This window comes from Tympanuchus pallidicinctus, unplaced genomic scaffold, assembly GCF_026119805.1.
Source record: "Tympanuchus pallidicinctus isolate F22 unplaced genomic scaffold, pur_lepc_1.0 scaffold1, whole genome shotgun sequence".
Taxonomy (NCBI): Eukaryota; Metazoa; Chordata; class Aves; order Galliformes; family Phasianidae; genus Tympanuchus; species Tympanuchus pallidicinctus.
The window spans coordinates 23271225-23283245 of record NW_026294618.1 but is presented as its reverse complement, the minus strand read 5'-3'; the positions used below and the strand labels follow the sequence as shown (position 1 = coordinate 23283245).

General features: G+C 40.8%; 1 protein-coding gene across 3 annotated transcripts in view; it reads left to right on the top strand.

Annotated features, from left to right (window-relative positions):
• The first annotated feature begins 1008 nt into the window (after positions 1-1008).
• Positions 1009-12021, top strand: part of HMGCLL1 (3-hydroxymethyl-3-methylglutaryl-CoA lyase like 1) — a 73910-nt gene continuing 62897 nt past the window's right edge. For 2 of the 3 annotated variants that reach the window (XM_052677019.1, XM_052677004.1), the window contains exon 1: positions 1587-1772. In XM_052677019.1, coding sequence (XP_052532979.1) covers positions 1668-1772 — 105 coding nt within the window. In that variant the 5' untranslated portion in view covers positions 1587-1667. Of the gene's footprint in view, positions 1460-1586; positions 1773-12021 lie in introns of those variants that run through there. The other variant, XM_052677008.1, reaches the window with a different exon arrangement.

Genomic DNA, 12021 nt, shown 5'->3' with positions numbered 1-12021 from the left:
AATGTTTTTCTGATTGCAATAAGAGTGACACAGAAAAAGGCTTATACCCAGTCTTATCATGAAACAAATTTCAGACGTATTTGCAAGAAAAATGATTAAAGGTTTGACTTCAGTGCTGAAGTAACTGGAGGAGAGTCCGGGTCAAGTAGGCAGGAGAGGTACACTGTATACACAGGCATACTCTACCTTTCTTACATAATTGTTTTGCAGCGTACTCCAATTTGCTAAGAAAACATAAACAATGCAAAACAAAAAATATTTACATCAATGCAGTATTTTCCTCTTCACATACAACACATCAGAAATAAACAGCCTGTCACAGGGACACAGAATAATGAGGCTTGTTTTATGATCAGCCTTTGTGTATTTTATTTCCAGTTTTACAGGTAGCAGGACTCAGAGTCAGCATGTTGCAGGTAATTTGTGGAATCCTGAGCTTTAAACATGTAAGAATTTTAAAGGCAAATACTTGTCTGGTAGAAGAGAGAAAGGATATGAATTGTGTATGATTGCAGCCAACAGAGAATCGCCTCTGCACTTTCCTATGGGCAGGTTTGAAATTGCAGAGATGCCCAAGACTGGCATTTTATAACATACTGTAAAACCGTATTTTAAATGTTTTATTTCTGAAGAGCTGTCACAACCCTCAGAAAATAAACATTTCCCAGCCCTTCCAACTCGTTCCAGCATTGTTTTACAGGGTTTCAATAGACAGAGGAGCAAGCCTGAAATACAAGAGACTGCCTTGAGAGTCTCAAGCCTATCAGCAAAGGGCTGAACCAGGGACTTGGCTGTAAACTTGCTAATCTTCTGTAGAAAACGAGCGAAAGGTGAGTGAAATTATGAACTCGCTGATACCCCAGAAAAGGAATTATCCAGAAAGCATAAGGTATTTCATTTGAGAGGAGCCTGGAAAATTGGCTGACACTGAAAGGAGCACTGAAGGGAGATGACAAAATATAACCTGCTGCTTTTGAGAGCTGTTAAGGGCAAGCAATGTGCCACTTGCTCTAAGTTTCCACGGCCCAACTGTAAAGCTGACACGCTGACAAGCACAGAAGACTTTTGTCAAAGATGTGCCACCATCTGAACTGCCAACCGGGAAAGGTTTTATCTGGAATCACCAGCACAGCCCCAGGGTCCCCAGCCAGGCCGGCTCGCTGTCAGCCCTTCCTTGGCCATCTCTCCTTCCCCTCCAGCCTTCCGCGGAAGCACGCAGAGCACAGCCTGCACTCCGCTCCCCCAAGGACGCGCGTGCTTGCCATCGCTCTGCGGCAGAGCGGTTGGCTGTCCCACGTTCGTGGCTCCCGCCCGGCAGAAACGTTGTCCCCGCGTCCCCTCAGAGTTCCCTGCACGGCTTCCCGCAATGGCAGGCAGCTGTGGAGCCGGCCAAGCCGCCGCCCGACGCGGGCAGGCAGCGCCCGGGCTGCGCAGCGCTCGGAACGGCGTGGAGGGGCAGGTGAGAAGCGGGGCAGTGGCGGCGGCCGCCGGTTGCGCTGAGGCGCGGTTGCCGCAGCAAACTGTAGGCGGCGGGGGTGCCGGCACAGCGGGTTCCCGCCTTCCGCCAATCGCAGGCGCTGCCGGGACCGGGCTGCAGCCAGTGGCTGCGGCAGGAGCGGGGCCGGGAAGCCGGGCTGACCTTGCGGTCCGCCGGCCACCGCCCGGCCATGGGTACGGTGCCGTCGGCGCTGAAGCACTGCATCAGCTATCAGCACCTCCTCAAGGAGCAGCTGTGGATCGGGGAGCCGACCGCGCCTCCTCATCCCGGGCAGGTACCGCCCCGCACCGCGGGGGGTGGAGGGGTGGTGTGGGGCCGGCCCTACCAGGCGCCGCAGCCGCCAGGGGGAGAACAGGGCGCGGTCGCCGCCATGTGCCTCCGGGTGGACATTTGCCTCGCCCCGCGCTCACCTGCGGCACCGCTGCACCCTGCCTGCGTCCGGTCTCCGAGTGTCCGCAAACCGTGTTGGCCCTCTCTTGATCAGTACTGCAGTATTTTTCGTTTGCCCGTGGGTGCGAAGACCCTATAGAGGGTTCTGGATAGGCTGGATCGATGAGATGAAGCCAACTATCTGAGTTTCAACAGGACCAAGTACCGGGTCCTGCACGGCAGTCACAGCAACCCCAGGCGATGCTACAGGCGTGGGTAGTATCAGAGTGGCTGGAAAGGTGCACAGACGAAAAAGCTCTGGGGTGTTGGTTGACAGCCGACTGGGCATGAGCCAGCAGTGTGCCCAGGTGGCCGAGAAGGCCAATGGCAGCCTGGTCTGTATCAGAAACAGTGCTGCCAGCAGGAGCAGAGAGGTGATCACATGCCTGTACTCAGCACTGGTGAGGCTGTACCTCAAGTGCTGTGTTCAGTTTTGGGTCCCTCACTACAAGAAAGACAACAAGGCCCTGGAATGTTTCCAGAGAAGGACAGTGAAGCTGTGAGGGGTCTTGAGCACAAGCCTTTTGGGGAGCGGCTGAGGGGACTGGGATTGTTTAGTCTGGGGGAGGCTCAGGGTAAACGTTATTGCTCTTTACAACTACATGAAAGGAGTGGCAAGGTAGGGGTCAACCTCCTCTCCCAGGTAACAGTGATAGGATGTGAGGTAATGGCCTCGAGCTGCACTGGGAGAGATTCAAACTGACTACTGTAATCTTTTTTTTTTTTCTCAGAAGGAGTGGTCAGATGCTGGAACAGGCTCTCCAGGGAGGTGGTGGAGTCACGCTCCCTGGAGGTGTTCAAGAAACATGTAGATTTGGCTCTGAGGGGCACAGTTAGTAGGCATGGTGGGGATGGGTTGACAGGCTAAATGATCTTATAGGCCACTTGCAACCTTTGTGATTCTGTGAACATGGCAGGTTTTAGACCATGCAGCTGGGCATCTTCTGAGTCGATCCAGGATCAGGGATGATGCATTGTTAAAAAAGAGTTCCACTTGTGCATCTCGCACTTCCACCCCTCTGTTACAGTTCACAGTGTGAAAAGTGAGATAGTTTAAAAATTGTAGGGTGACAAAAATCTTGACAAGCCACAGTATCGACTTTGCTTACCTGAGTTCGCATTTCTCAAACAGAAGTTCTGTGCCTCTCTCTGGGCTGCCTGTGGTGCTGCCCACAGTTCCAAACCATGTTGGTATTGAGCCTGTTGCTGGCACCAGTGGAACTGTCATGCCCTCGTGTAGCATGCTGTGCTCTTACCAGCCATGGGCTTGTCATGGAGCCCACCAACACATTGATCAGCAGGAATATTCAAATTTTTTTTCTATATTACCTCCCCATGCTTTTGTTGGATGGTTTTAGTAATTTTCTTCTGCTTTCATGGATGTTCAGATTTTCATTTTTCTTATACAGATGCTCAAACAACACGCAAAAGTTTTCCTTATGCTTGAGTGCATCCTGCAACTACTACATTCAAGAAAAAATATATTCTTTATATGATAGAAACCATAGGAGTTCAGTTGACGGCTGTAAAAAGGTGAGATGTGTGTTAGGTAGCTGCTGTTAAGACCTAGGGGATGGGCAGGCAGAGAGAGAAGAGGGGAGAGTTTAAGTAGGAGTTTGTTACCACATATACAAACATATATACCAAGGAGTAGAAGTTCAAGAGCTAAGAATCAATTGTTGGTGATCTGTAGTAGCTTTTGAATCAAAATTACAGGCCTAGTTACAAAATGACAGTCCAGTTTAGAAATCAAGTTAGGCTATGCAGTGTCTATAGCAGCAAAAGTGAATGGATTCCTAAAGGAGTTTGAAGCTTGTTTAGTAAGGACTGTAGGAATAAACATTTAAGTGATTGTTGAAATATAGGCAGTTCCAAATTCAATTTTTTGATGACTTACAGTACATTGAACAAAAATGAGTTTGGACAGTTGGAATGTGTGCTTCAGTGTGAAGATTCATCTTCTACTTTCAATCAGTGCATCCTCCTCTGCTGTGGGAAAGTAGTAGCTCAACATAACTGGTTAATAAGCAGCTTTCTCTTGGATAATTGTATTTTTATGTGCCACTAGCTAGATGTACTGAAAGGTGTGTCATATTAGTATTCATTTGCTCTGTTGAGAGCTGCTTATATCTATTACATGCAGAGCTAAAATGATTAAAAAATAATGCTCTGGTCTGTTGCTCTGCTGGATGAGGCTGTGACTCTAGGAAACATAAATCTAAATAGTGCTGATGTGTACAGTGTAATCTTGTCTAATTTCTGGGTCCTTTGTTGGATGCAGTATGCTGTTATTAACTGATTGATATGTTATCACAGCAAATCACGTTATACGTTAATGTTAGTTATGTAACTACAGATGAATTCAAAACATGTATAAACTTGTATAATAACAAACCAAAGCTCAGGTCCTCTAATTTAGACAGTTAACATCTGTTTCAGTGCTTAGGTCACAGTGATTTGTATGTTATATGCCTAATTATGTTTAACGACCTAAACCTAAAATGCACAGCCTTAAGATTCCCTCTCTACTCACCAACTGGCGCTCTCGAAGCAGGAGATACAGAAGAAAGACAGGGATCTTCTAGAAAAAGTCCAGAGGAGGGTTATGAGGATGATTAGGGGCCTGTTGTACATCCCTTATGAGGAAGGCTGTATGTTATCAGCATAGAAAAGTCCGAGCAGGGATCTTGTCAGTGTGTATGAAAATCTCATGGGTGAGAGCCAAGTGAATGAGGCCAGGCTCTTCTTGGTGGTGCCCGGTGGTAGTACAAAGGGCAGAGGGCACAAACCACAACACAGGAAGTTCCGTGTGAGCATGAAAAAGGGCTTCCTTTTTTGTGAGAGCAACAGAGTGCTGGGACAGGCTGCCCAGAGAGGCTGTGGAGTCTCCTTCTCTGGAGATGTTCAGAACCCACCTGGATGCTTTGCTGTGTAACCTACTGTAGGGAACCTGCCTTGGCAGGGGGTTAAATTCCATGATCTCCAGAGGTCCCTTCCAACCCCTATGATCTACAATTCTGTACTTGTCTTGCTTTTGCAGTTTTAAGTTAGTATTTTAGATTTTGCAGTATGCTGTCATTTTTTAATGGTATGCTAGAAACCTCTCAAATTTATTTTTAAAGTAATTCAAGAATGATGTGATGAAAACTGACAAATTTATCTGTTTTTGTCTTTGCCACTTGTGTTTAACAACTGATTCTTGGTTGAAATTGCAGCATAAAAATGGAGGTGTATGATATTATGCTGCCTGGAAAATCGAGGCATGCCTGTTATATTTGAACCTTTTAGCTACTCCTCAGAGTGATTGATTTGAGACAAACTGCATTTCATGTTCTTTTTATCACTGTGTAATTTTATATTCCAGCAAAGAATGTGCATTGCAGACTCTGCTTAAACTGCTAGGTTATTTTAATTTTTTATTTAACGTATTTAGCTTAAGAATTATTAAAAAAATCTGGTGTTGCAAATATATTATGGCAGTTACAGTGTACAATAAAAATACATCATAATTCATGTTCAGTTTGTTTTGTTATGCTGAAAGTTGCCTACCAAGTCTGTTTTTATGGGAGAAAAGTGAAGCTTGAAGTTGTAAACTTTATATTGTGGAACTCTGGTTTCCTAATTTTTAGAAGGGTGATGTTACTGAAAGATGCTTAATGAACTCAGTACAGAGAAAGAACATTAATTTCAAGGAGTGAAGATCTGGCATCCTTTTTCCCCCTCCCCCCCCCCCTCTTTCTCTCTGTGCTTTAGCCACTGTCTTTACCTCATTCTGTGTTTTTATTCCGAAATTCCAAGGTATTCAGACTTAACGTTGTCTTTCATGTAGTTTAAATAACTCATTGTTAAGCAACTTAGAAATTTCTGATTTCTAACCCTGCTTGTTCCTCTAAATGCAGGGGCCGTGTCATGCATCCCAAGAATGAGACTTTTTTGGTTTGTTACAGATTTCCTCACATTTCCAAGCATTGTTTATTTATTTGATAAGGCAGAAGGCATACAATCTTATTCAACCAATGAGTACAATCAGAAGAATAAAGGAGGAAGGATTCCTCAAAATAAAGAACAATTTAAATTGTTAACTGTTGATATCGGCATTTCTTGATGACTTTGGAGATGGTAGATGCCGCTTGACACATATTAACACTGAAGGTACAAAATAAAACACAAAACACACTCCTACTGAATTTAACAGCAGTAGAGAGAGTACAGTGTCAAACTCTTTCCAAAATTTTCCTTTAAGTCAAGAAGAATTTTCTCTTTAGAAGATTAGTTCAGTAGACTCATCTCTATTTTTTCAGCCAGATATTCTTCATGCTGTGATTTAACAGCTCGAGAACATCACTGGATAAAGCATCGAAGAGTGGAAAGTCTGAAAAGGCCAAGCAGTCGGTTTTCTGAAAGTGCCAAGCAGAACGTTAGAAGGTCAAGGTTGGATAGTAAAATTTAGGTTTGACACAGGTGAAGTCACAGACTTTTTTTTAAATGCTATTGGATTGTGAATAATGGAAAGATAACAGAAACTTTTTAGCTGATACAGATTTATCCTATATTGGGATTATTATGTGGGTTTAGAACTTTGTAATGCAGCTGGAGATGTTGTAAAGGATTTTACAGATCTTGCTCTGCAAATTTGGGAATTAAAAAAATACACAGGAAATTTCTGCTCAGACCCAACATCTGTTTTTTGGTGAGATCCTGTTTTTGACTTGTCCCACCTCCACCTCCTTCAAAGACTGCATATGGGCAGGGATGTTCATTTCCTCTCTTGCCAGCTCAAGGAGGGAGATTAATTTCAGACACCCCATGTGTCAAATCATCATTCTGAAAATTCATATGTCTTGAGATCATTCTTCTTGATTCATTTTCTAGTTTTTTTTGTTGCAGTGAAGATAAGTGACTTGTCTAAGATGAACTAGATTCACATTTAATTCCTATTGAAATAAATGGAGCTTTTATCATTAGCTCAGGTATTAATCTTAATAGTGGTTCAACTTACAGTTTCTGGATCTTCTAGCTTTGGAGTTGCTGTACTTTGAGTAAGGAAACCTCACAGCCTGCCTTAACAAATCAGCAGTAAGTCAGGCATAAAAGTTTTTGTAAAGCAAAATATTTACTGCTCCTAATGAATCAAGTTTTGAATCCTGAAAATGTTTGATGAAGATACTGATAAATTGTAATGACAGTAGTTTCTGTGGTAGCTTGGATCAATACTTTGTTTATTCTTCCTTGGACTTAAAGGTAAAATGCTGGGTACTTAGAATGTAGTGACGTTTATTTACTCTCAGTTTTAATCCTTTTTTTTTTTTTTTTTTTTTAATGTTGTAATTGTTTTGGAGGAAGAAGGTAGCTTTTGTTCTTGCAGAATCTCTAGTAAAAGATTCACTTGTGTACGAAAAAGTGTGTTTGAATTTCAGTTTCCACGTGAATATTGTGTGGGAAGAAACCGGTGCAGTGTAAGTACAGTGCAGAGATAAAGCTGAAATAAGTTCTTGTCACCCTCTGCTCTTTCACAGCGTAAATATTTGAGGTATTTAACCAAGGCGATGATTCCCTGAAATTTTAGGAATTGAAGGTTACCGAAATCCTTTGATGTGTCAAATGTGGAAGGAGTTATGTTAAAAGAAACTGTGGGGGACTCCAGCAAAGTAGTTATTTAATACTTCAGGCTGTGTTGAACTCTCTTGTATTGTTCAGCTCCCTCATTCATTTAACAAAGATGGCCTATTTTCTTTAACATTCTTCTTTTCCCCCCAAATGAGTATTATAAAAGATACATGAAGTATGAAGAAGAAAATGTGTGTTAAAGATGGTGCTTACTATTGCGAACTTGCTGGGGAATGTGTGCTACAGCGTGTGCCAGTGCACATCATAATGCACTGTGGACCTTGACGTGCTCATAGTGCCATCAAGGACCATGCACCCAGCTGCTTGTAAGAAGTAAGACTCATCAATTAACTGATCTTCAGAAAATACTGGAACAGAAAAAATAATTTTAAGAATGTGAAAGACAAACTGCCAGACACAAATTTGTAGGGAAAGGTTCCCTTTGGCTGTCTAACCCATCCATTTTCTATCATGTGGAAGAACTCAGCGGGATATTGAAGCTCTCAGAAAACTTGCTTTATTGGCTGATTTGGAATTTCTGAGATAAGAGCATGTAATACGAGGTCTGTAACTCCATGATCAAAATCAGGCTTTCCAACTGTGCTAAATACCAGTAAAGCTAATTCAGCATTTTAGCTTTTCAGCAAAAGGGAAATATTTTATTGCTGCTGTATTAGTGGTTTACACATGCATAGACCTCATGGGACGGAAATGTCAAAATTGTGCGCAAACTTTAAAGCTGAGTAGTGGAGTGGAGATAAAAGGTTTCCTTTCAGTTTTGTAATATGTTGGTCTGGACGTAGGATTTAATGAATAAAGAGTTTATTCAGGAGATTATGAATCAGATACGGATTTTATTTTTCTGACTTTCTGGCATTTTAATCAATCTCTTGCTCCAGAGGAGTCAGAAAACTGATAAATGCATGATACGCATTTCAAGAAAAACCTTACAGGGTTACTTTTAAGGTTTCTTTTTATCACAAGGTATTGAGTTGAAAGTAATCAACTTTCCAGACTTTCACTGGGTTAAATGTAACGACTGGCAGTGAAGATTTTGAGCACTGTTTGGGGCGAAATCTGATTGTGAAACAGAGGCTGCAGGAGATAGGGAGTACATTATACTTTCTGTCATAATGTTGCTGTACCTCATACTGTTCTTAGATAATTCCTTTGTTAAACAGGAATTTATTTTTTGGTTTGATATAAATGAATGAAACTTACTCCAGTTGTTCCGTTTGAATGTGTTATTTGGATTAAATGTACTTAAGAGTGCTTCTCAGCAGCTTTAAAAAAAAAAAAAAAGATTTATTACATGCAGAAACTGCTAACAGTATGTTGGTAAAATGCTGTATTGGATAGATATTTCTTCTTTGTTTGGCTGTTGTTTTTTTTTTTTTTTCTTTTGTCCACAGCTGTTAGCTGTTTTGTATGAGAACAAAGGTGTTAGTTTATGAGTTTCTTGGAGAAAAAAAAAAAAAAAAAAGTTTAAAGGCTTTGAATGCATGAGATGTGGACTGAAGCGCCAGAGGACATTGGTGGAATGTTAGGTGAAACCCACTGGGAAATAATTGAACAGCAGCATCTGGAAAGGAATTGTATGTGGCTTTAGGGTTTACTTTTAATGCAAGTAGTTAAGATGAGATTAAATATAGGTGTTAGTATGTGAGAAATGGGGGAGCAAGCTAAGTGATGAAGGTATATCATGTGGAACGCTGGGATTAGGACAAAGATTTAACTGAATCCGTAGCTGATCACAGCTGAATTTTTAAAAGCTTGAAAACATAATTTGAGTTGAGCTGTGTTGGCTTTATAAACAGCAAAACAGCTTATATGAAGAATACATTGGGAAAGAGAAGAGAAAGGATAGGGAAGCTGGTTGGACCTGCTGTTTCTCACTTTGCCTGAATGGTGTGGAGATGGCTTAGTTTAGCTGCTAAGCCAGCTGGCTGTTGGCTGTATGGAGAGGAGTGTGCTGGTGATTGAGAACTGTCTTATCTCATCTCTCTGTCATCTTTTCATCTTTAGAACTTGATGCAGTTGCTTAAGCATAGTTGACTGGTACTGTTTCAGATGGTCTGAGGTAACTGGGACATCTCAGATTGTTGGTCAATACCAAACAGGATTTATGGGAGACCTGTGTAGTGGTAGCTGGCAGTCAAGTGGGATGCATCTCAGAAGGTGCTTGCAAATTAACCATCTGAATTGTGCCCATATTACTCAGTTGACTTATGTCATATGCTTTTGGCCATTGCTGACAGTGCTGAGAAATGTCGTTCTAAGATACTCTGTCATATCTTGTACTCCATGTCCCAGAAAAGGCCACTGGTCCCTGTGTTCTACATTTTGTCTTTCAGGAACTTTAAGACTGTACATGCAAAGGTGTGAATTGACTTTACTGAGCAAACTTGTAAATAACAGTGTAGAGTGTTGATACATTCTTGTTCACGGATCTTAAATTCCAATTCAGTTATATCACAAGGTCATGTGAGGACATTTTGGGCTTAATGGTAATGCTGGATTGCCATTTAGATCCTAATGATTATTCCCTATCTTCAGAGTTTAGAACAATCCTTTGGTACTAAAAAGAAAGGACAGCTAATAATAATTCTTTTAGATATTATTTACATATTTTACATTTAGTTAATGTTGACCCACTGGTCTTATTATGAATTCTACAACAGCACATGCTTTTTTTCATATGTTGTACATCTTAATTTCTAGAATATTAAGGCTGAAAAAAGTCTTTGCAAAATCAAGAAGTGGAAGCAATAACATCAGGAGATGTCATGATTAATTTTGCCTTGACAACTTGTATTCCAAAGTAGTCTGAAGTGATATGATTCCATTCTGTTTTTCTCTTTGTCCAGTATTTGTCTCTTTTTCTCCAGTACCACTCATATTCTTCTGCCTTTTCCACTTTAATGTTTTCATGTTTGCATGATAGAATATGTTAAAATCTTATACATTGCTGTCTGCTCATACTACATACTGTACACTGGAAACTTAACCAGTTTGTCAGAAGCCTCAAGTATACGTAACATAGCTTTACAGTGGCATATCATTGTTTGCTTTGAAGTAAGCTAATAAAAACTGATAAAAAATTAATATATTTATTTAAAAGTGAGGCAGCACACCTGTCTTTTTCTGAATTTTAAATATGGAAAAATTTCAGTAGTTTTAATTGTTATCACTTAAATGGTCAGAAATTGATATTCTTTAAATGTGTTCACGTTTTACTGGTTCTGTTGTGAAAAGTGGAACACTCTTACAATACTGAGAATGTTGTAGTGTTCAAGATACCATAATTTCCTTCCTGCTATTGGGAAATTATTATGGTAACACTTTACAGATGTTACTCTTCTAAGGAGCTTCATAGAGTTCAGATTCTCCTGGAGTACAAGTTGCCAACTGTGACTAAATAAATAATCATTAAATTACTGTCATTTTTATCAGTGTCTTTTGGGGAGAGCTGTGGAAAACGCAGCGGTGAGCCAGCTGTACTTGAGCTGAAAATTTCCTTGATTAGGTATTGGTTTTGGACACAGAAAGTTATTTTGATGACACTAATAATTGAGGATAGTTTATTTGCTTCCAGCTTTTTACTTGAATTCTCGAGGATGTGTGCATAACTCACTTTTATTGACAATGAGGTATTCAAAGAGCATATCTGATAGAGTGGATGGACTGCCTTGTCAGTGTATTCTTTTTTTTTTTTTTTTTGCCATTGATATCCCAAAGTATTATGAAGGGCAAATTGCTTTCACATGTTGGTCTTGTAATAATGATCATGCCTCTGCTTTTTCAGTGTGTGTGGAAAAACACCACTCTTTCTGCATTCTAGAATTCTGTCTTCAGTCTTGCCTGTAAAACACCATACACACCATAATGCTATTACCATAAATAATAGTAAAGGAAAGTGTGGGAGGTTTTGGCTCCAGTGTCATCAGTATGCTGTTGATCACAGTTCTCTGTATCCTTTTCATCCAACCCAGATGGCAGAGTATAATTGCTTTTCCAGACTTTGACCAAGATAGGGAAATGGATGAAAGTGAGTTGGCTGCAAATCAACTTGGTTAATGGAGAAATGCTGCTTGTTAGCCAAGGGAAGCATTTAGGAAAACAGAAAATGGTAATGTATACACTGTGTCCTGAAAATACATTTTTAGTTTTTGCTAAAGTGACCAACAATGCTGAGATCTAACTAACAATAGGCCTGTAGTACTGTTTATTATTAATGATTCTATTGTAACATGAGTCTAACTGTGGTCATCCGTGCCTCTGCTACTGCCTGATTCCAGTAATATATTCCCTTTGCATTATTTTGTAAATTTTACAAAGTCATCTGTGACTACAGAACATCTGTCTGCTTTTAGATTGCATGAACTATTGTTAGCTGTGATTGACACTTGTATGCAAAACTCTGTGATAACACATGCTCTCCATTTGTAGAAAATAGCAAAAATTTCTTTTTTTAGAAAATGGCAATT